Source organism: Corvus cornix, chromosome 6 (assembly GCF_000738735.6).
Source record: "Corvus cornix cornix isolate S_Up_H32 chromosome 6, ASM73873v5, whole genome shotgun sequence".
Classification (NCBI taxonomy): Eukaryota; Metazoa; Chordata; class Aves; order Passeriformes; family Corvidae; genus Corvus; species Corvus cornix.
In genome coordinates this window covers 34,338,432-34,362,044 of record NC_046336.1, presented here as the reverse complement: position 1 = coordinate 34,362,044, position 23,613 = coordinate 34,338,432, and the positions used below count along the sequence as shown (strand labels likewise).

Below are 23,613 nucleotides of genomic sequence, written 5' to 3'. Positions count from 1 at the left end.
AACCATAATATATATAAAATATATATTATGATTCTGTAATACCTCCGCATCAGAATTAGCTGTTATTTCAGTATTTCAACCACTGAGATCATTCCCAAGTTTCTCCAGCCTAGAGCTGTCCCCCACAACCTCCCTGTGTTTTAAACCTGATCATTTCTTGCCCTCTGCACCTTCCAGTGGCAGGCAAACACTCTCTCCCAGTCTTCCTGCACTTCCTCGGAACAGGAAACAGCCCTGGTGCAATCACACCAACCATGGCACATAAACATCCTTATTTCCTGCCTTCCAGTTTGATTCTGAGGTTGTTTCCAAAAGGATGCATTTTTTTCCTGTAATGCAGGAATTTTTCAACAGACTCAAGAGCAACGGACAGGAGGGATCCATGATGTTCCCAGTGGGATCAGAGAAACCAACAAAGCTCCAGAGTGAGGAGCAGGAGAGCACCACTTCCTGTTGTTTCTGCTGAGATCCATATCAGGGAGAATCATGGATATTGGGAAGGGTTTAATTACACTGGGACTGCTGGGAGCATCTCTGATCCAAAGCAGCTCCACGAGAAAGGAATTGGAGAACCACAGAATATCCCGAGCTGGAAGGGTCCCACGGGGATCATGGATCCAGCCCCTGGCGCTGCCCAGACACCCCAACAACCCCAGCCTGGGCATCCCTGGCAGCGCTGTCCAAACGCTCCTGGAGCTCTGGCAGCCTCGGGGCCGTGCCCATTCCCTGGGGAGCCTGGGCAGTGCCCAGCACCCTCTGAGGGAAGAACCTTTCCCTCATCTCCAGGCTGAGCCTGCCCTGGCCCAGCTCCAGCCGCTCCCTGGGTGCTGTCCCTGTCCCAGGGAGCAGAGATGGGAGCTGCCCCTCTGCTGCCCAATTTGGCTGGAAATTCCACTCGGTTCAAAAATTCCAGCCTGGACAAATTCCAGAGTAAACAGAGTAGATATTACAGCAGGAACATTCTCCATCACCTCTTGCACAATGGGATGCCAAACCGATTTCCCTGTAACACTGGAATTTCAAACACTCTGTTCCACTCTGACCTTCTGCCACCCTCTAAACAAGAGGGAAATGCAATCCCACTGTAGAGCTGTTCCCATGGAATTGTCTGTCATCGGCTCCACGACAGCCTGGCTGAAACCCACCCTGGGATCACAGGCATAGAGCCATAGGATACCGAAAATGCTCGGCAAGGATATTCTTCAAAATCCTCTGTGTTGCTCTGCACAGTGTTGAGCACATTTCTGTCACCAGCTCTGTGGGGAGGCACCAAAACCACCCCAGGGGACACAAACCAATTATTTTGCACAGAATTCCAGACTGGTTTGGGTCGGAAAGGCCTTAAAGCTCATCCAGTTCCACCCCACCTTCCACTAGCCTGGGTTGTGAGAGTCTATTCCCTAAAAGCCATAAAACCCTTAGATCCAAGGAAAAGTATTATTAATAAATCAGGCTACAAATGTTACTTGAAACTGGGAATCTTATCTTTTCCCTCTTCCCCCCTGATTTTTTAACTAATCTGTTGGGGTTTTTATTGAGATGCCCAAGTCACATAAATCCTTCCTAATTTCCCAAATACAATCAAATACAACAGACAGCGGTTTATGAATTGACCATCCAGACTGGATGAAAACCTATTCTAGAACTATCAATTTAATTAACTAAATCAATTTATCTATCAACTATCTAAACTACTCTAAAATGATCAATTTCATTTCACTGGTACACAGCTGCCCACGTGAGATCATCAAAACATTCCTCTCTTTTTCCACCTGATGTTCTAAAAATCAAAGCATTTTTAGTCACTAATCCAAGGCCATCAGAAATGGAAAACCAATTTTTGCAGGAGAAATAAAATGCTTTCCCCGATTTTGAATCTGACAAGGATGCATTTTCTTTAGAGGATGGGAAATTTGACGCATTCTTGGGTAAATAACACAGACCAGAGTGGTACAACCAGAAAGTAAAAAGGTCTGGGAGGATGGGCAGGCCCTGGCATAGGTTCCCAGAGCAGCTGTGGCTGCCCCATGATCCTTGGCAGTGTCCAAGGCCAGGCTGGACATTGGGGCTTGGAGCAGCCTGGGACAGTGGGAGGTGCCCCTGCCCATGGCAGGGGCTGGAATGGGATGAGTTTTGAGATCCCTTCCAACCCAAACCAGTCTGGGATTCTCAGCCCTTCATTGGCCTCCAAATACTTCCAGTTTTTTTTTTTTTTTTTTTTGCTCTTGCAACTCCCACAGGTTTTATAGCAGCTCTGGACAAAATTCTTGATTTTTCTGTAATTACTGTGTATCACCCGACTGCAAATACTGAGGAGAAACTCCTGCAGCTCCTCATCCTTTGCCTACTCCAAAAGTGAGTCCCTGTGAACTGAATCATGCCCAGCATGAGCAAGTTTCTCAGAATCTGCTTTCCCCCAGGTGTGGTAAATTCTCCAAAGTGCAGGAATTCCACCCATGAGCATTTCACAGCCAGCCTCCTGTAGCCCATCCTCTTTGCAAATGGATCAGAATGGAAGTACCAGCTTAGATTCTGTCTGATTGATAAATAACCCCTGCTCAAACAGGAAAGGAGCAGAATGTAGCAATTTGATTAATTCTCCCATTTGCTTCATGCTTAAAAAAAATAAATAAAACCTGTCTGACATTTTTTAGAGCTGGTACCAAGAACATAATTTCATGTCTACAGTGCAGTGGTCATGGCACTGTAATTTTAATTAAGCCCTTTCAGCTTAATGGCTTAATCCACATATTGTGGCAGCCTTGCTGTTGCCACATGGAAATTCCAATGGGAACCCTCTCAAAAATCCATACATTTTTTTGTAAGGATGTTGTAATAATGCCCATGTTTCTTGGCAGGGAATGGAAGTGCCAAGAGCTCCCATAGAAGGGCAAAACTGTTTTTCTCCTTTCTTGTCAGCTAATATATTCCAGAGATAGAGGGAGGTTGAAATCCAGCATTTCTTATTAGGATCTTTAGTTTGTTCCATTGCCTCCCTATTTGAGAATTCAACATTTATCAGCAGTGCAGGTGAGTGCCCCCATTTCCTGTCCTCCTTCCTTCCTGCATTCAGATATTCCTGTATTGACTTAACCACCTTTCCCATTTCACAGTTTTCCATAATACCTTAACAGGAGAAAAAAAGAAGATTGATCTTCTCATATCAGAGGGAATATTTTAAAGATTAAATTGAATGCATGCTGCAAAAATAGCAGATTTTCTGTTTGAAGGGAAACATCACACGTTGCACCCCTCCAGATAAAACAGAATCAGATCCTACAACTGCAAGAAATGAGAAATGTGCAACACAAGAAGCTGAAGGTTTGATGTGGTGCAAGCCTGAGCCGTTATTCCAAAGGTCCCTGAAGGATAGAGCACTAAAACTTTCATTGTTCTAGTAGGTGGCACATTGTCATCCTTACAGACTGATCCTCTTCCTTACTATTTTCCTATCTTCCCTGACTGCACATTTACCACAGCAACAGGAACCTCCTAAATCCTATAAACATTGCTGTTAACGACCCAGGTTGCTATTTAGGCACAAAAAATACCCTCCCATACCAGTTAATTGATTTTTAATCGAGGTATTGTGCTGCCTAAGTTTCGGAACTAAAGGGCTACAGGGCTTTAACCTGTAACTCCTTAGGATATTTAGAGTCATGGAATGGTTTGGGTTGGAAGGGACCTTAAAGCCCATCCAGTGCCACCCCTGCCATGGGCAGGGACACCTTCCACTGTCCCAGGCTGCTCCAAGCCCCAATGTCCAGCCTGGCCTTGGACACTGCCAGGGATCCAGGGGCTGTGCTTTTATGGCTTTTCCAGCACTAGGAGCTGAATGGGCAGCAGGAAAGAGCATTCCCAGCAGGGCAGGGAGGGATCCTGCCCCTCTGGGCAGCCCTGGAGGCACCTCTGGAGTGCTGTGTCCAGCCCTGGCTCCTCAGCACAGCAGGGCCAGGGAGCTCCTGGAGCGGGGGCCGGCGGAGGCTGCGCAGCTGAGGAAGGGCCTGGAGCATCTCCGTGCCCAGCACAGGCTGAGGGAGCCGGGGCTGCTCAGCCTCGAGAGGAGCCCCAGCTGAGAGGGGCCCTCAGCCCTGGCTGTCCCTGGCTGCAGGGAGGGCTCCGAGCAGGGCCCGGGCTCTGCTCCGGGGCCCAGCAATGGCACAGAGCACCGGCAGGGCCTGAGCCCAGCAATTGCCCTGCCCAGGAGGCAGAACTGCTGCCCTGGGCAGTGCCCAGCCCTGAGCACATTGGCCACAGAGGCTCTGGGCTCTCCTCCCTGGGGCTGTTGCAGAGCTGTGTGCACACAGTGCTGTGCCTGTGCTCCGGGATGGCCCTGCTGGTGCAGGGAGGTGCCCTCTGTGGTTCCTGGGATTCTGTGAATATTCACTACTCAAACATGAATTATTCCCCGCTGCCCCAGCCTGACCCGTGCTGGGGTTCTGTGACCCTTCCCCACGCACACAATGATCTGTATCACCGTGATCCGCTAACATGGGCCGCGAACTGAACACGTGAAATAGAAACCAGCTGCAATCTCAGGACAACGGGCTCATAAAAAAGCGAGGGGACAAGTGGTGCTGAGTTTGTTCACACAGTGTAACTAGAAACGTTAAAACTTTGCCACATTCATTCCCTTTTCACAAATACTTCACACCCTTCTTCCCCCTGATGGTGCTAAATGACGCCTGAGAGGCTAAAAAAAGGAAGTGAAAACTGCAGGAAAGACAAGAGGCCCACCCCACTTGTTCTCCAGAGCTTTTGTTTTAATCGAAAGAATATAAACACACGAATTCAGCCTGAATTACCTTAATAACCAAGTCAAACTTCTGGTGTAAATCCCTATTTATTGGCTTGAGGAGGGTGAGTTCAGCCGTTGTGAGATTCATATGGAAATACTGGGGATAATCCTCAGGAGTACCTGCAAAAAAGACATTGAGGTTTGAACAACTCTGAAAGATTTAGTTCAACAATGTGTTTGTTTTACTCATTAATCATCAAAGGAACAAAGCCTAATTCTGTTGTTGGAAGGATAAAATACTGCTTTATTTGGACGTGGAGCTTAAGGATACTATAAAGTTATGTATTTAATATTATTATTTCCTTACTCTTCATAACCATGAAGATTCCTCTCAACTGGGACTCCCTAAGTACTTAACAAGAGGAATATTATTAATAACATATAAATAATATATACAAGTAATAACACGAGTAATAATAATATGATAACAACAGGTTATTTTGAAATCCCTCTAGGAAAAACAAGTTTCTCAGGGAGGAAGCACCAGATGAAACCTCCGACAGTTTCCATTAATTGTCAGCTGTAAATGGTGTTTTCATGGCCGTGGATTTCCAGGATATTCTTCAGGCCGGTGTAAACAGAAGCGTCAGAGTCTGAAGGGATTTGGGAGCCTGTGGAGATTGAGGAAGGGCTGTACCAAGGCTGTGCCTGGCAGCTGCAGCCCAAAAATGTCCCTGTGCCTAAGCCGAAAGGTTCCAGCACCACAGCCTGGCACAGGAGAAGGGAAAAATCCCAGCTACAGCGATTCTGAGCCCAGGGAGTCTCAAAGAAAAGGCTCAGAAAGCCCAAGTGCTCTGCACGGAGTGAACTCCGGCATTCCCAGCTCAGCAGGATTGCAAGAACATCCCAAGAAGACAAAATTCTGATTATAAGCCTAAAATCTCGAGGGGTTTGGGTCCGGGAGCAGCCCTGTCAGCAGCTGAGGGCAGAAGGCGCTCCTGGCTCAGGGGTAAGAGCCCCCGAACATCCCTGAGCCCGGGGGTTGTGAGACCCTAAAGCTGCCATGGGAGCAGCACGAGCCTGGCCCTGCCCAACCCTGAATCCAGCCAGGACTGCGGCATGAGATACAACACATTCCTGATAAATGCTGCTGTTACTTGCTTTTCAAGTGCAATGTTAGAAAATACTTTTAGAAAGCCAGGAGATAAATTACTGCAGTAATTTAATTTGCAATCCCCCAGTGACAACCATTTGCTAGATAAATTATATAAAAATTATCTAAAAATATATAAAATTATAAAAATTATATAAATATGTTAAAACATATAAATTACATAAATATAAAAATTATATAAAGGATATAAAAATAAATATGTTTATATGTATTTTATATCTATTTTTTCTGTGACTCTCTTGATATACACCGAACCCAAAAAGCAGCAAAAGATCCACCATGGATTATTTTTTCTCTTACACCACCAGCAAAAATTCAGAGCTTGGAGCTCCAAGTCCTGTGTCCCCTTGCTTCGCCTTTGAATTTCAACTTCTAATGAATTAATCTAATTTTTGAAGAGCACAAGGGAGCCAGCAGGAGCTCCAAACTTTTGGCAGGTAACAGATTGCTGGTTTTAGAGGCTGCACATCACCCAGGGCTGGTGCTGAAGCTAAAAAAATCAAGAAATTAAGGAGCGAATGCAAAAACTCTGAGAAAGGAGAAAACAAGAGGGGCCCTGAAGGAGAACAAATACACAGGGGAGGAGGGTGAGAGTCACAAAGGGATCTAGAGAAGGGGAGATGAGGCTAACGGTGTGTCAGGATGTCAGGAAAGAATCCAGGCAAAAAAAAAGGGAAAGAAAACAACCCAAAAAACTCCACAAACGGCCAAACCAAGCTCACCAATCAAGGAGGAAAAGGCAGCAAGGTGGACGATAGAAAAGCGAAAATTAAAGCATAGCAGAGATGGATGCCCAAATGCTAACGGGGGATGCCTGCTCAGCTCCTGCCCAGCACGGGAAGGGCTCAGATTCCTGGATTCCTGAACTGTGGGAGCCAGGTTTTCCAGGAACAGGGATACCTGCTTCTGCAGGCACAGAAATATTGGCATTTTGACAGAGCTGAGCAGCCCTCAGTCCACCTCTGCCTGCTCTGAAGATCCAGGGGTGAGCTCCAAGTCTCCTGGGTCCAGAAACTCCCATGTGTTTGGAGAGGCTGGGGGATCAAAATGTGGGGGGCCGGCAAGGGGGAGAAGGAAAGGACTCCTCAATTTGCTTTTCCCAGAGCCAGAGGAGGGGGTTTGTGGGACCTGGGGCTGGTCCCACACAGGACTGGAGAGGATGCTCCCCCTTCCCAGAAGCTATTGTGCATTTTTGGCTCTTTCTTTAAAATATCAACCAAAAGCATCCAAAACTGGCAGCAGAAATCACAGAGCCAGTTCCAAGGGCAAAAAGCTGATGATTGAAAGGAAAATTCGGTTTTCCTCAAGGATTGGCCCCAGAGAAAATAAAGACTTCAAATTACTCCCAAAAAGAGTATTTTACTAGTGATTTACTGGTTAATTATTTACTAGTAATTTATTATTTAAAAGAATACATTTTACTATTTAAAATAATACATTTTACTATTAAAACCAATAAAATTTTTGAGTCAAAAATCATAAAATTTACTGGTAGAATCAATAACACTGCTAGCAAAAATAAAGGGAGGGGCCTTGCTTCACAGCTGGATAAATGCAGGGAATGTGGGTGTATTGCAAAGACCCAAAGAAATGAACATTCCCAAAAGCCAAGGGTTGGAAAAATGAGTGTATTACCAAAAAAAAAAAAAAATTTCCAAATATCGCATTCCCAAATGTTAAATATATCAAATATCCACAGTGTCTCACACAGGTGGGCAAAGAAAAAAGGGAAAAGAAGAACCAAATAAAACTGAGTCAAATAAAAAACAAATTAAAAATCATTCTCATAAGTAACTTATTCCCTAATTCCATGGGCACAGTTCAAACCTCCCAGTGTTTAAAAAAGGACGTTTCTAAAGATATCCAGGAGAATGAGGTTGAGATCTAAAGAAAAGGGGGGAAAAAATCCATATAATGAGAAATATCTCCAAGGCCCATTTCCTGTGGAACTACTTAATATTTTCTGAGGCTAAAACAGAAATAGCAAATCCTTGTGGAGATGAAGGCAGACTTAAAATCCAGAAAGAAATCCTTTGGAAGAGCGGAGAGGAGGGAAAATAAGGGGGAAAAAAAGAAGGGAAAACCAGAAAAGAGAAAATAAAAAAGAGAGACACAGAAGGGGGGGGGGGGCAGGAAAGAAGGGAAAAGGAAAGAAAAAGAAGTAAAAAGGAAAAAAATAAGGGGAAAAAAGAATTTTAAAGGAAGGAAAATAGAAACTGGAAAGAAAAGAAAGAAAGAAAAAGAAATTAGGAAAAAAGAGGGGAAAATTAAGAAAGAAGAAAAAAGGCAGAAAAAGGAAGTAAAAGAGAAAGAGAAAAGAAAGGAAAACAAGGGAAGGGGAAAGAAGGAAAAAAGAAGAAGGAAAGAAGAAGGAAAGTATATGGGGAAAAGAAGGAAAAAAGAAAAAAGAAGGAAAAGAGGAAGGAGAAAAAATAAAGGAAAAAGAAGGAAAGAGAAGGAAAAAAGAAGCTAAGATAGAAGAAAAAAGAAGGAATAGAGAAGGAAAGGAGAAGAAAAAAGAAAGAAGTAAAAAGAAAAAGGTTAGGGGCAAATGAATTTAAAAAGAAGGAAAATAGAAACTAGGAAAAAAGAAAGGAAAAAATAAGGAAAAAATAAGAGGAAAAAAGAAAGAAGAAGGAAAAGAAGAAAAGACAGTGAAAAGAGAGAAAAGGAAGAAAATAAGAAAAGAGAATAAAAAAGAAGAAAAAAGAGCAAAGAGGTAAGGGAAGAAGAGGAGAAGGGGGAAAAAAGAAAAAAGAAAAAGGGAGGAAAAAAGAAGAAAAATCTAAGGGAAAAAGAAGGAGAATAAGAAAAGTGACAGAAAATAGAAGAAAAAATAAAGAGGGGAAAAAGCAAGGAGAAGGAAAAATAGAAGAAAGAATAAAGAAGGGCAAGAGATGGACAAGAGAAGACAAAAGAAAGCAAAAAAGAAAAAAGAAGAAAGAGGAGGAAAGGAGAAAAAAAAAGCAAGAAAGGAAAAAGAAGGACAAAAGAAAGGAGAAAAAAGAAAGGAGAGAAAAACAAAGGAGGTAAAACAAAGTCCCCAAACCAACCCAAATTGCTGCACCACACCTTCCTAAAGTATTCCTTGGAGGTCAGAGCAGCCACTCCAATATTCCCAGTATCCCAGGTTAGTGACACACAGCCTTTAATGATTTCACTCCTGAAGAACTTGGGGAATTATGCAAAAAAACCTTCAAAAATTGGCCTAAACGTGGCCCTGGGGTGGAGCTGTCCCTGCAGAACTTCGGAACCAAATCAATTGATTACATTTATAAATAAATCCATTTGCAGAGCTAAGCCTCCACAATGTGCTCCTCAAAATCCTCACTTCCACCTCCTTGGCTGGGAAAACCGTGGGGTTCAACACAGGGAACACAGGGAAAAGATGTGATTCCACAAGATTCCCGGTTTCCAAATCCCACAGAAACATCCATGGGTGGATTTTGGGAAGAGCAGGGCAGGTGGAGCCCTGCAACTGCTGACCACCCTCAGGCCCTTCCATGGTCACATCCTACAAGCCCGGAAGCAAATGCCAAACATGGGGAAGCAGCAGGAAAAAGTACAGAAAACAGCAAAAACAACGAAACAAGCTTCAAATTCCAAAGGAGAGCTCACAGGCAGCAAAATTGGAGGTGGATGTGGTAAGATCCTTGGAGATGCCCTGTGCCACAAGATTTTTGGGATGAAATCTGCTGTAATTGTGGTTTTTGAGCCTCTTTTTTGTGCCTGTCAATGGAAAACACATGCCAGCAGAGCTCTCCTTTCCCTCGCTGTGTTGTTCCATTCACTAAACCTGACAACAATTCTGGATTTAATCCGAATAAACTCTAATAGATAACCCCACGTTATGAACTCTAAGGAACTCCCACGTGGCAATGCAACACCACCAGGTAGAACAATGATTCCAAACACCCCACTGACCACAGGAGGGATTTTTATCAGGGCTCCACTCTCCCAGGCAATCTTTTCCTGGCTGCTCATACTGGAGGGACTGATTGGGAGGGATAGGAAGAGTAGCAGACACCAACCAACTAGGATGGAATAGAGGATGCCGGGTCGCTCGGAGGGAGGCTGGATGTTTCGGTCCTGATCTATGGCTTGGATGGGTGGAGTGACACTGATGGGATTCACACGGGCCTGAAATGAGAAATCACATTGGAAACAGAGAAATTAGAAAGCCAGCAGGGAGATCTGGAGGTTCAGCACAACATCATCTCACTGGGAAGGGTATTGGATAAAACTGCAGGAGGAGAAACGTTCAGAATGAAAAGGGTCGTGGCCCCTTTACATCCCAATTAACCAGGCAACACCAACATTTCCATAGCAACCTCCTTTCTGTCAGATACATTTTTAGGATAGATCCTGGAGGAAAGGAATCACAGAATGCCAGACTGGTTTGGGTGGGAAAGGACCTTAAACCCATACAGTGCCACCCCTGCCAGGGCAGGGACACCTCCCACTGTCCCAGGCTGCTCCAAGCCCCAATGTCCAGCCTGGCCTTGGGCACTGCCAGGGATCCAGGGGCAGCCCCAGCTGCTCTGGGCACCCTGTGCCAGGCCCTGCCCGCCCTCACAGGGAACAATTCCTTCCTTATATTTCACCTAAATTTCCCCTCTGTCAGTCTGAACCCATTCCCTCTTATCCTGGCACTCAGTTCCTGCTGCAGAGTCCCTCTCTGGCTTCCCTGTATCCCTTGAGATCCTGGAAGGAACTGTGAGGTCTCCTTCTCTTTTCCAGCCCCAGCTCCCCCAACCTGGCTCCACAGGGGAAGTGCTCCAGCCCCCTTATCAACTTAGAAGCTGATAGTAAACAGTTGATAAACGCAGCTCACAAATGCTTGCCTGTGTTTCTATAAATCAGGGATTTCAGCCATCACCCAGTGAAACACAGCAAATGTCTGGAAACAGGAAAACAGCAAATTGAACTGGAGCACCATCAGGAGCTGGAGTGCTGTGATCCACAAATACACCTTGCAAAAGAAACTTAAGGCACCGACATTTCAGGGATAGCTACCTTGGAAAAGTGTGGATGGTGTTGGAATAATTCACCATTGTTTGGAAGTGAATTCAAATGCTTAACATGGAAATAGAATCGCAGAGTCATGGAATGGTTTGGGTTGGAAGGGACCTTTAAGATCCCAAATTCCACCCCCTGCCATGGGCAGGGACACCTTCCACTGTCCCAGGCTGCTCCAAGCCCCAATGTCCAGCCTGGCCTTGGACACTGCCAGGGATCCAGGGGCAGCCCCAGCTGCTCTGGGCACCCTGTGCCAGGGCCTGCCCACCCTCCCAGGGAACAGTTCCTTCCCAATATCCCATCCAGCCCTGCCCTCTGGCACTGGGAAGCCATTCCCTGTGTCCTGTTCCTCCAGCCCTTGTAAAGAGTCTCTCTCCACGTTTCTTGTAGCTCCTTCAGGCCCTGGAAGATCACAATCAGGTTACCCCAAAACTGGTGCCAGCTTTCATCTCTTTCAATCCAGCTTCCAGTGGCAACTCCAGAGCTGCCATTTCCAACTCCTACAGTTTCAGTGACCTTGGCTGCTCAACCAACGTGCAAATGTACCACACACAGATGTGTGCACACCAGGCTTTTCCCTCCCCTTGGAATGTTTCCTTAATGAGCTCTGTGAAAAACCAGACGCCTTTTTTTTCCACATACTACTCGTCCTGGCAGCCTTTCCTTTGGAAATCTCCATGTTCTGCAAGAGGGGACTTGAAATTTAGCATGGGAACAGGAATGAGACAAGTCCACACTCAGCCAAGTTTTGGCAGAGCTGTCAGAAATCCGCCTGCTGAGAGCTGGAAGTGGAGCTGGGAGAGCTTTGGCAATGCTGAGGGGAAAATTAGAGGGAAAAGAGATGAGCCAGGAGGAGGAGAGGAAGCCAGGGATGAAGGCAAGGCAGTTTATCCACCCCTCCTGTGGGTGTGGATGGGCAGCCCTGTGGATACAAATATTGCTGCTAGCAACAGTTTCTCTTCCTTCTTTCCAGTCCTTTGAGATACTTTTCTCTCTTATGGAAGATATTTGTAGAGTTCTATAAGCTATGAACACCTGAGACCTTGCAGAGCTTTGTTTATGGTACAGTAGAAAAATATTTTGACAATGGATGTTTTAGGATTTTAGCCAATCACCCCAAGGGATCCTTTGACCAATTAGACTATGAAGATTTTAGTCTATGAAAGAGTTGCAAAATAATTAAATAAATTAATCTTGCTGCACAATTCCTGCCTGCTGGATCTCTCTTCTCCTCCCTACCACTGTGGGATACTGCGACACAGCCCCATGGTCACCTGCCACCACACCCCAAGCTGTGTCCCCCCCCAGGCACTTCCTACAGGTTCCTCAAGTCCAGAGGATCTTCCGGCTTTTTCCATGCCAAAGACATTTAAGGAAGAGACATGTCAGGGATAGGCACGTTAAAAAGTGGGGATGGATGCTCTTGGACTCCCAAATTGGAACTGGGAAGCTCCTCACTCCACTCCTGCTCATGGCTTTTGTCCCTGTCCTCATCCCGCTGGCCAGGTCCTTTGTCACCATCCAAGTCCATTTGGGACTCTTTGAAAAATTAAACTCTTAAAAGCGTAATGAGGGAGATGAGCTCAAAATAGGCAGAAAGAGAGAGACAAGGAGATATATTTGACATCTGCTTGAATTTTTAAAGGCTTTAGGACGGCATAAAAGTTGCATGGGGAGAGAGAAGATTGTGCAGAAACCGGACCAAGACTAAAATCCTATTTTTAAATTCACAGATCAGTTGGAGCCCTCTCAGAAAACCCCACATTCCAGTTAAAAATGCACCCACAACAAAACCAATCCCACAGCTAAGGCTGGGTTTAAACTCTCTGTTAATGCCCAGAGCAGCTGTGGCTGCCGCTGGATCCCTGGAAGTGTCCAAGGCCAAGTGTCCAGGTTGGATGGGGCTTGAAGCAATCTGGGATAGTGGAAGGTGTCCCTGCCCATGGGAGGGGGTGGAATTTGGGATCTTTAACGTCCCTTCCAACCCAAACCAGTCTGGGATACGGGGACTCTATGGTCACAATACTGCAAGCCAGGCTGAGTCTGTGCCAATCCAAGACTAAAATCAGAATTGTTCAACAAATAACTCGAATAGTAAGAACAATGCTTTATTTTCCAGTTCAAGGAAAAGCTGGAGAGCAGCATTTAGAACCCCTGCACTGGAGATCGAACAGGTTCTGCTTGAACAGAAGATATTTTATCCCACACTGCCACCTTTGCACTGACCCCCGGGAAACAAAGCATTCAACTGAATAGAAACAAGTCCAATGAGGAAATGAATTACAAGGAAGCTGAGAATAAAAAGTGAAATCCATTACATTTTTATTCTGTTAAGTTGTTTCTCCAGGTACTGTACACACCTGAAATGGGCTGCTCATGAGCTAGGAGATATCATGCACCATCTGCTGAAATGTTTAGGGATAGAATCATAAAATCATGGAATGGTTTGGGTTGGAAGGGACCTCAAAGCCCATTCCACCCCCTGCCATGGGCAGGGACACCTTTCACTGTCCCAGGCTGCTCCAGTCCCCAGTGTCCAATCTGGCCTTGGACACTGCCAGGGATCCAGGGGCAGCCACAGCTGCTCTGGGAATTCCATCCCAGCCCCTCCCCACCCTCCCAGGGAACAATTTGTTCCCAATAGCCCATCTAAATTTCCTCTCTGTCAGTCTGAACCCGTTCCCCTTGACCTGTTGCAGGGTCCCTCTCAAGTTTCCCTGCAGCCCCTTCAGGCCCTGGATGGGACTGTGAAGTCTCCCCACAACTTTCTCTTCTCCAGGCTGAACAACTCCAATTTTAACAATTTAAAGCTGTTTTGAATGAAGCTGGCTGATGTGCTTTGAAGCACAACTCAAGGTTCTTTCGTATTGTTTTAATAACCCGCAGATAATGCAGCATCTGTTTCATTCAAGTTTAGAAATTAGAACTATGGAAACATAAAACAGTGAAGGGGCCATTAAGTTAATAAAGTTAATAAATGGGTGAAAGCACGTTAATAAATTAATCAAAGCGCACATAGGAAGTTTAGGTGTGTATATGCTTTTAATCAGAAGTAACTCTTTTAAAAATGAATAGTGAAACAGCAGGAGCAACGGTGAGTCTTCCACAGGTATCCAACATCCTTGCAAGAGGCCTAAAAATCCCCTACCAGGCTCCTTCTCAGGAGCTTCACGAGGAGATGGGAGCTCATTAAAAGGAAGGGAAAACAGATTAATGAAGGTGTGAAGTGTCTGAGGGGCCCACGAGTGCTGCAGGACCCTCAGCTGGAAGCAAAGCAAGAGCATGTGGGGGTTTGGCAGGGGAAGGCTGGAAAAATGCTGGGAAAGTCAGCATGGAGCCCCAGCAGGGCAGGAGATGACTCAGAATAAACAGCCGGCCTGCAAATCCCAGCCGCTTCCAGGGGAACATGAAAGGCTGCCCAAGCTCTGGCAGAGGCAGCTGATTAAAAAACAAACATAGTCTTGTCAGTCCGAGGGTGCAATGTGCACTCATTTATTTTCCTCGTTAGGGAAAAGCTCCCTCAGTTATTGGTGTGGTGATTAATTTACTTCCAGGTGTTCAGTACAGCAGAACTGGGCAGGCCAAAAAGCAGAACCCCAACCCCACCTCGCAACTCTGAGCACAAATACTAATAAATTTAACAAATCCTCCTTCAAACAGAGCCGTGATGGGGAGCCCGCCAGGGAGTCTGCAGAGCCACCAGATGATCAAGGCAGAAGAACACTCAAAAAAAGCTCAGAGAGAATAAGGTAGCAGCAGAAACCTCACTTTTCCCCCTTCCTTTGTATTCACCATGGAAGCACAGCAGCACCTTCTCCACCTGGGATGGCCAGCAGGTCCTGCAAAAACTCGTGGCCTTTAGAGATGTTATGGATGGAACAAAGCAAATGAAGAGTCCTGTTTGTGCCAGGGGGTTTTAGGCTCCTGCTGAGGATTGTGAATAAAAGAAACAGCTGGCATTTTAAATTAATGTATTAAAATGGTGCTTCATAATTCAGGAGTGCAGTTGCATTCAAAAATCCAAACAGGATTTTTAGGCACCTGCCTAAGTATTGCTTTCACCATCCCACGATCCAATAGAAGGATTAGGAGGGAATTTACAGCTGAGATGCAGAATATGCATTTGGGACTTTCAAGAATTAAAAAAACCCAAATAAACACGACTTTAAAATACAAGTAATGTATTTTCCAAAGTTTTGTATGTATTTTGCTTTATTGAAATTATTTTAAGATGTCCAGGAATGCCAGGCTTCCAATAGACGGGTATGGACAGTGTGGAGTTCTTTTTCAAGTCAGGGAACAACAATAATTGTTGCACAGCTGAAAACAAGGATTTAAAAAATCAGATTTTCTACCTTTTCCATCTACCTGAGATGCAAAGCTGAATTTCCCAACCCTAGATACTTAAGGAAAACTTCCTTTGGGGGAGATGAGAAGGAAAAGAGAGGAAATGGAACATTTTGGGAGTTAGAATAACACAATTTCCTACTCAGAGCTGCCTTTTTCATTTGTGGGGTTTATGGTGTATTTTTGGGGGGAGGCTGTGGTGTATTTTGGAGTTTTTTTGCTTGTTACCATGAAAATAATTTTGTTCGAGGAAATTGAAAGCCGGTTAACCTTCCTCATCTAGGAAGGTTCTTTTCTGAGCAGATAATTAATTCCTAAGAGGTGCCTTTTATACAGCTGAAGCCACCAGACCATGAACCAGCTCCAGGTTCACTCTGGTGACGCTGCTGTGATGATTCACAACCATTTGAGCTCCCACCAGAGACAGCCTTGGGGCTCAGGGACAGGGGCCACCACACAGGCAGAAGTAAACATTGGAAAATTCTGTGAAGGATAAAACTGCATGGAAAGCAAAGAGTTCCCAAAGTTCTGTTTGGATTAGCCAACGTGAGCTCAAAAAATCCACTGAGAGAAGGGACAAAAACCTACACTGTCAATTTATTATTGAGTCAAACTCAGCAAGACATTTTCTACCCACGAGCCACACTGAAGATGGAGTTGTTAAGGCACTAAGAATGCCGGAAAATTAAACCAAAGAGACTTGGAGCTCCTGGAGCGGGCCGGCGGAGGCTGCGCAGCTGAGGAAGGGCCTGGAGCATCTCCGTGCCCAGCACAGGCTGAGGGAGCCGGGGCTGCTCAGCCTCGAGAGGAGCCCCAGCTGAGAGGGGCCCTCAGCCCTGGCTGTCCCTGGCTGCAGGGAGGGCTCCGAGCAGGGCCCGGGCTCTGCTCCGGGGCCCAGCAATGGCACCAGAGCACCGGGCAGGGCCTGAGCCCAGCAATTGCCCTGCCCAGGAGGCAGAACTGCTGCCCTGGGCAGTGCCCAGCCCTGAGCACATTGGCCACAGAGGCTCTGGGCTCTCCTCCCTGGGGCTGTTGCAGAGCTGTGTGCACACAGTGCTGTGCCTGTGCTCCGGGATGGCCCTGCTGGAGCAGGGAGGTGCCACCAGGTGCCCTCTGTGCTCCCTGCAGCCTGAGCCATCCTGGGATCCTGTATGAGCACAATCAGTTCCCATTTCACACCAATACTTGACATCCTGAAAATTACTGGTTTTTGCAGGCAGCTATAACTGTGGCCAGTGGACTTCAGATAAAGTCTCAGGACCTTCCACCTGCATCATCATCACAGCTCAGCTGAGGAATTTGCTGCTGAACTCTCATCCCTCTGGAAAACAAGGCTGAGGAGCTTTTCTCCAGATGGAAAGTATCACTAAAGCAGCACACATTGCCCCTGGTGCCATCCAGAAGCCCTTCCCAGGGAGCCCTGCACTATTAAACCAACAAAGTTGTTGATGAATTGGTGAATCATCTTGGTCACATGGCTTCTCCTTGTGCTTTCCTGAGGTTGGAATACAAGCTGTAAATGGGAAATGAGCTGAGTTCTCTCCATGCTGTGCAGAACTGCCTGAGACTTTGCCAACACTCGGCACTAAAACAGCAGGGAGAGCTGCGGAACCATCCCAGCATCGCTCCTTGCTGCTGCCTCAGCTGCTCTGCCAGCACAACAAGGGCTGTGACAAAACACTAATGAGCAGAAATCCATCACAGAGCACTTGCATGGCTGCAAAACATGGGGAATATTTCAGTGGAGTTACCCAACCACAGAGGAAGTCAATCTAAACTGCAGGAATCATGCTACAAATGTAGGAGATACCACCGAAATCTCGTCATTAGTCAAACCATGTCACATCCAATCTCCCCTTTGTAGGATCTCCCTCTTTTCTTGCCTTCCCTCTGGCAGCTACACATTCCTGCCTTTGATCAGACCCACGGGAGGCAGAGCCTCACATCAGGAGCCTGCAGGAATTCCTGTGCTACTCTGATATGACACAGAGGTGTCCAGGAATCCAGGGGGAATGGGATCTTCTGACCCTCCTCACTGCCACAACACGGGAACCCACATTTTGGGCTAAGACCTCAACTGAATGCTGAGACCTCGGAAGTAAATCCCAAGCACGGGTTTAAAATACGCTCTGCAGGTGAAAGAGAATTAATTCTCTGCAGAAAATTGTTTGATCAAGTTGTCACGGGAGTTAAAGAGGTTTATATAGCAAAAATTCTGGGCCTGGAAACACTTCCCAGAAAAGGGCACAACGACTTGAGGAAACCAAATCTGCACTGCTCAACCCCAGAGATTTACAGCTAATTCTCCTAACTTATACTCCTTAGAATTATAGAATCAGTAAAGTTGAAAAAGAGCTGTAGATCATCCAGTCCATCCATCAATCCAGCACCACTAATCCATGTCCTCAAGTGCCACATCCACACCTTTTTTTAACCCCTCCAGGGACAAGATGGGGCAGCCCCAGCTGCTCTGGGCACCCTGTGCCAGGGCCTGCTCACCCTCCCAGGGAACAATTCCTTCCCAATATCCCATCCATCCCTGCCCTCTGGCACTGGGAAGCCATTCTCTGTGTCCTGGCCCTCCATCCCTTGTCAAGAGTCTCTCTCCATGTTTCCTGTAGCTCCTCCAGGCACTGGAAGATCACAATGAGGTCACCCCAGAGCTTCTCCTCTCCAGGCTGGACAGTCCCAGCTCTGCCAGCCTTTCCTCCCAGCAGAGCTGCTCCATCCCTCTGCTCATCCTGGAGCCTCCTCTGGGCTCTCTCCAGCAGCTCCGGGTCCTGCCTGTGCTGGGACCCCAAAACTGGTCTGCAAATTTAGAACTAAACCAACATTTCTCTTTAATTTTTTTTGTTTCAGAAGTTCCCCTTCATTTCCAGAAGCCACAGCTAAGAAGTCACAGTGGGTAATTTATGCAGTCAGTACCCGTGACCCGACCTCTCCTGTCTTCTCTGGGAGTAAAAAAGTGTTTTAGTGACCAGTGGGGAAAAATTAAGACACAGGATTAATTACTCAATTCACCTCCTTCCTAAACTCAGCACTAAATTACCAAAGAGCTTTTAGCACCTGATTTAGCTGCTCAATACAAGCCACAGCTGCTCTGTTCTTGGGTTTCTGTCATGCCCCATGTTTATGCAGTTTCTTGAAATGAAAACTGTAAAATTCAAATATCCTGGCAGCTCGGGTTGTTAACAGAGTAAGCTGTCAGAGAACACAATTCCTTTCATTTATTTGTAAAAACAAGCCACCTTTGAGGGAGGAAAAAAACCCATTTTGAAAGAGCAGCAAGAGAGCATAATGAAGCCGAGCTCGGAGGAAAACAGAGACTATTTTTATCAACGACGTCTCCCAGGAACAGCAGGGCCAAAAAAGAATTGAATTTCATCAGGATCTGATCACAGTGCTTACTAAATTGCTTTTTGTGTATCTGACATGCTCGATAAGAAGTGTCCCCAGCAGTGTCTGTGCAGGGAACTAAATGAAATGCATTATGCAATGGGCCTCCTGCCTTGGCACAACCACAGTTCAGTCCAGAGCTTCTCCTGCTTCCAAGGTGATGCCTGGCATTAAAGAACAATAAACATTTCTTTTTTGACTTCTGGCTTTTTCCCCTTACAGTTACAAAATCTATTTCCTTGCTTATCCCTCAAATTCTCGATGGCGGGCTTCTTCTTACCCGATTTCTGTACAGAGGAGCAAGCTGGAAAGCCTAAGACAAGCACCTACATCTCCCCAAAAATCAGAAAATATTTAATGACCACGTAGCACCATCATAACGACTTCCAGATTATTTTTATTTTCATTTCTAAGAGTAATTTCTTGGCAGTAAAAATATCCTTGAAATATTAACCCCATTTTGTTTCCTTACGAATGCTATTTCTCGCAGAGGGATAATTCCCTGTATCACATATCTATATCTGTATCTATATTTATATTTCTCTTCCTAAGGACAACAGGCTGATGGCTTCTCCATGCCTTTAGAAAAATTAACCACACAATAATACACCAGAAAAGGCACAAGAAGTTACAAGCAAATGATAAGAGAAGAGGAAGATTTGGTGGGAAGATATAACCAGTACCACTGGTGGGATCTTATTTTCAGCTGTATGAAACTAGGAAAAAAAACCAACCCAAGAAAGAGTAATTCATTTGAAATACAAAAAATACAAGAGAAATATCAAGATGATTAAGTCAGTATTTCACCCAGGCCCTTTGTCTCTTGGCTGACTCCCTTTACACAGAGATTTTATTGCAATAATGTTGGTGGTTCCTTCTCTTATTCCCACATTTCATCTTCCTGCAGAGACTTTGGCATTTCCTCACCTGCAGGAACAGGCGAGGTCCAGAGTCTCAGAGCAGTGGGAATTTCAGAAGGCTGAAACAGGAGGGGGACATCTGGGGTCAGCAAAACCCCAGTCTCAGCTTGAAGAACATTTTCATTTTCTGTACTGATTTTCCTCTCTTTTGGGTACTCATCGAGCACTTCTCTAGTCCAGGAGTGGGAATGTCACCTGGAACTACCTCGCTCCTTAATTCCAGCTGTATCCTCCACTGCCCTCTCCTCATTTAAGTTTGCCATCCTGTCAGGGAAGGAATTTTAGGGAGCCATTTACTACAAATTCTGCCTCACCATTACTAAATGCATTCATACTTCAGTGGTAACGTTAACAGTGGCACTTCTAGATGGAAGGTTATAGGGGAAAAAAATGGGGTTTCCCCAGTGAATTTTGGATGCATTTTCAATAAATTTGTGCAGATATAACGTGTGCGTGTACACACCTCACCTGCAACGCTCACATCCTTCATCCTTAAGCTCATCCTCACATCTTTATAGGGTGAAATAGGGAAATCTGGTGTTTCATTAAATGCTGTTCTTTCTCAATCGCAGGACAAAAAGCAGGAATTCTTTAGCAAGCACACCCCTGCCTCCCCAGCACTGCTGTGCTGCCCAGGGTATTGATCCGGAGCCAAATGCAGATTCATCTCATTTTCTCCTTTCAGGAGAGGGCGTTCCACTCACCAGGAATTCCCTCGTTCTCCACAGGAAAGACCTCTAGGATTCAAGGAATGTTTTCCACAGCACCATTATCAATAGCATGGAGCAGAGGCAAACATGACTGTCCCGGGAATGGGCATTTTCCTTTCATTTCATTTCCAAGGGTGATCTCATTTCAACGTGTACTTGCACGTATTCATCAATTAAGGTTTTGCAGATCACATTTGATTAATTGAGGAATTAATCTGCACCCTCTGCATTGTGACAACAAGCTGGAGAGAGAAATAATTCCTCCTGACCCCTAATGATCAGCTACAGTTTAATGGGACAACCCAGGCACTGAAATAATTCTCTCCACCAGGCCCAAGGGATGTGACAGAGATGAGAATTTTTCTGGACTGAAGGTGGCTAATAAAGCATCACTGCAAGAGTATTTTGTTTAAGTGTCAACATTTAGTGCCTTCAAATGCTTCGGAATGAGATTTAAGGATCAAACAAATTGCTGCATGTGTTTCCTTTGTGACAACAGCTCCACTTGGTGCTGTGACAAACATGGATCTATGGAATGCAAAACAGAAGGGAATCTTGCAGGAGCTCCTCAATCTACACTTGGGTGTTTCAGCACTTCATTAATTCATTAGCTGGATTTTTAGCCTCAGCTTAGCTGCACAGAAAGGTGATTTGTGCTCCTGCACCTGCCCTGCTGCCCATACCAAACCCACACCAAACCCCCTCTCCAGCCTTGCATGGGTTTGACTGCTGTGGCTGTGACCAAAGTTTGAATCCAAGCAGCTCCTCTTCCTTCCTGAAAGGAAATCCCTTCTAATTTCAGCACCACTGTTACTTCCTCCAAGCAAACTCAGAACTCTTTTTCCTCTCAGCTCCTGACAAAGCCAGAAGAACTGAGCATTATCCCACTCCTAAGTTCCTAACCACGATGAGAAGTATCAGTCAATCAATGGAACATTCCCAGATTTGAAAACAAAACAAACCATAAAATTATAAAATCAGCCATTTCTACCACTTTGTTCTTGCCTTGATAATGAATCAGATTTGAGATTAAACTCTACAGCTTGATTAATAGCTAGAAAATGTCCCTGTTTCCAGCAGCAGCCAAATTTCCAGCCCAGCCTGAGTCTCTGGAGAGCTCCCAGAGCTGCTGCTCCTCCTGTGCCACCCAGGGAGCCCCGTATCCCACAGGTCACCCCACAACCCAGCCCGGCAATAACCAAAATGTGCTTCTCTCACCCCAAACTTCAGAGATGATCTTCAGGGACATTTTTCTTCTCCTTTTTCATTTTTTTGACCAATATCTTCTCACTTTTCGGGCAAGCTGGATCCTTTTTCCCTTAAAACTTCCACTTTTAAGGATCAGAACTATTATGATATTTATTAATTAATTTTTTTTTTTCCTCCCACAGACAGGAACTCAACTTCTGCACCACCACTTGGTTTCAAGTCCCCAGGAGGAAAGTGCCTTTCAGACTTTATTCCCTTATCCTGCAGCCTTGCTATAATTTTCTCAACCACAGCGTTGTTCCAAACACCTGGTTCTATAGACACTGCTTACATTTTGGAAGCTAAAATCGCAGTTTTGTGGGGTTTTGAAGGGCAAACCAGGCAAGGGAACCTCTCGACTATCTGCAATACACCTATGTTTAAAGTCACAGGTTAATCTTAGATTAACAGGGACTGTCCTGCCTGATCAATACCTCAGCCAAGGGAAGAGCTTGCCTGGCTGCTACAGGAGATCATTCTCAGCTTTATATATTCACATATTGAAGCTGCTGACAATTTTACTGACAATTCTTTTTAATTAGCCATCCTGGTGTCCTCCCAAATACATAAAATTTAATTACCTGTAACACCGCATCTTTGTGATTTTAACCTTTTCATGCTTCGCTACTTTTCAGTGACATTTCCCTTAAAAAAAAGGCTCTACCTATCAAGGGATGACATGTGGGAGACAGACAATCAATCCTAAAAAGGGGAAAGAGAGGGAAAAATCACATCAGCAGACTGAAAACACCTTTTATGGCTCCTTATCACGCACTAGCAGATTATCAATAGCTTATCAAAGCTGTCCATTTTGACTTTGCCGAGTTATTCATTCAAAATAACTAATTCAGGTTAAAAACCCACCCAATATTGTGAACTTCATCCATTACCTTGAACTTCACACCAATTTGGTGACCTCTGCAGGGCAGCAATTAGAGTGAGAAGAGGGGGAAAATGCCAATGAAAAGTTTGCCTGGAATAAAAGGGGTGGCTGCACCCATGAGAGGACTTTATCATTGTTTTTGCCTTGCTTTCCCACTTCCAAAGCACTTCATGATTGCCTATCTGTTCATCTTGCATCTCTGCTGAAATTTAATTAGAAAAATTGCTCCCTGCCTCCAACTGCAAATAACTTGGCCACAAGTCTTTGCCTTTTTCCATAAAAAGCACCCTGACAACAGCAGAGGTGTCAGGGAAGTCAACCTGCATTTCCCCTCCCCTCATCTGAGCCACAGCATTTACCTAAATTGCTACTGAAAAATTAACCTGTGGAAAAAATGGGACAATTTGCTCGTCTTTCAGTGGGAAAGGGGCTGTTCAGAGCCTCAGTTGTGAAGTTCTGTTCTAATTTACTCAAGAACAAAGATGTAGAGACACAGCCGGTTTTTAAAACATTTCTCTGGTTATTTCCTGAAGTGACACCACCGCCCTGGCCACCAAATAATTTTTGTAATTAAAGTACCCAGGAACTCCCATTCATCTCAGCCCAGCACTAATTATCTTGCACCAAAGATTTTAGTCTAATTAACAGCAGGGCTGGATGCTGCCTATTCAAAACACAAAGCCACTTTTTTCTTCTCCAAAATGATTTGTATAAAGAGAAACAATTCTCCTAATGATGAAAACTCTGTTTTCTCTGGAAGGCAGACTTTGAACATTTCGTTTTGCCAGCAGACACAACTGTGCTCAATCATGGGCTAATTCCAGCAGGAAGTGTAAATACCATCCCCTACAAGAGCGTTTAGCAGCAGTCCCAAAAACTGGACAGAGCCTATTCAACTGGGAAAGGAATAATTAGAAACAAATTAAACCCCAAATAATTTCCTGAGGCTTGATGCCACTGAATCACAAATGCAGCTCGTAAGTCTCGATGGGCCAAAGGCTGGCAGGGCTCTTTTACCATGTTTGAATAAAAAAAAGCCAAAGCTTAGTACAAATAAGGCAAAGAATATAAAGGCAGATTGAGATTCAACTGCTCCAGAGACCAACAACTCCCTAAATTAACCATGAACATTTGCAGTTTTAAATGTCCCGTATCTAACAAACAAACAAACAAAAAAA

At 45.1% G+C, this 23,613-nt stretch overlaps 1 protein-coding gene across 17 annotated transcripts in view; it reads right to left on the bottom strand.

Moving 5' to 3' along the window:
* Window positions 1-23,613, bottom strand: part of PCDH15 (protocadherin related 15) — a 633,986-nt gene that overhangs the window by 166,570 nt on the left and 443,803 nt on the right. For all 17 annotated transcript variants that reach the window (XM_039553538.1, XM_039553554.1, XM_039553537.1 and 14 more), the window contains 2 exons: window positions 9,944-10,052; window positions 4,806-4,918 (listed from right to left, as the gene is read on the bottom strand). In XM_039553538.1, coding sequence (XP_039409472.1) covers window positions 4,806-4,918; window positions 9,944-10,052 — 222 coding nt within the window. The remainder of the gene's footprint in view (window positions 1-4,805; window positions 4,919-9,943; window positions 10,053-23,613) is intronic.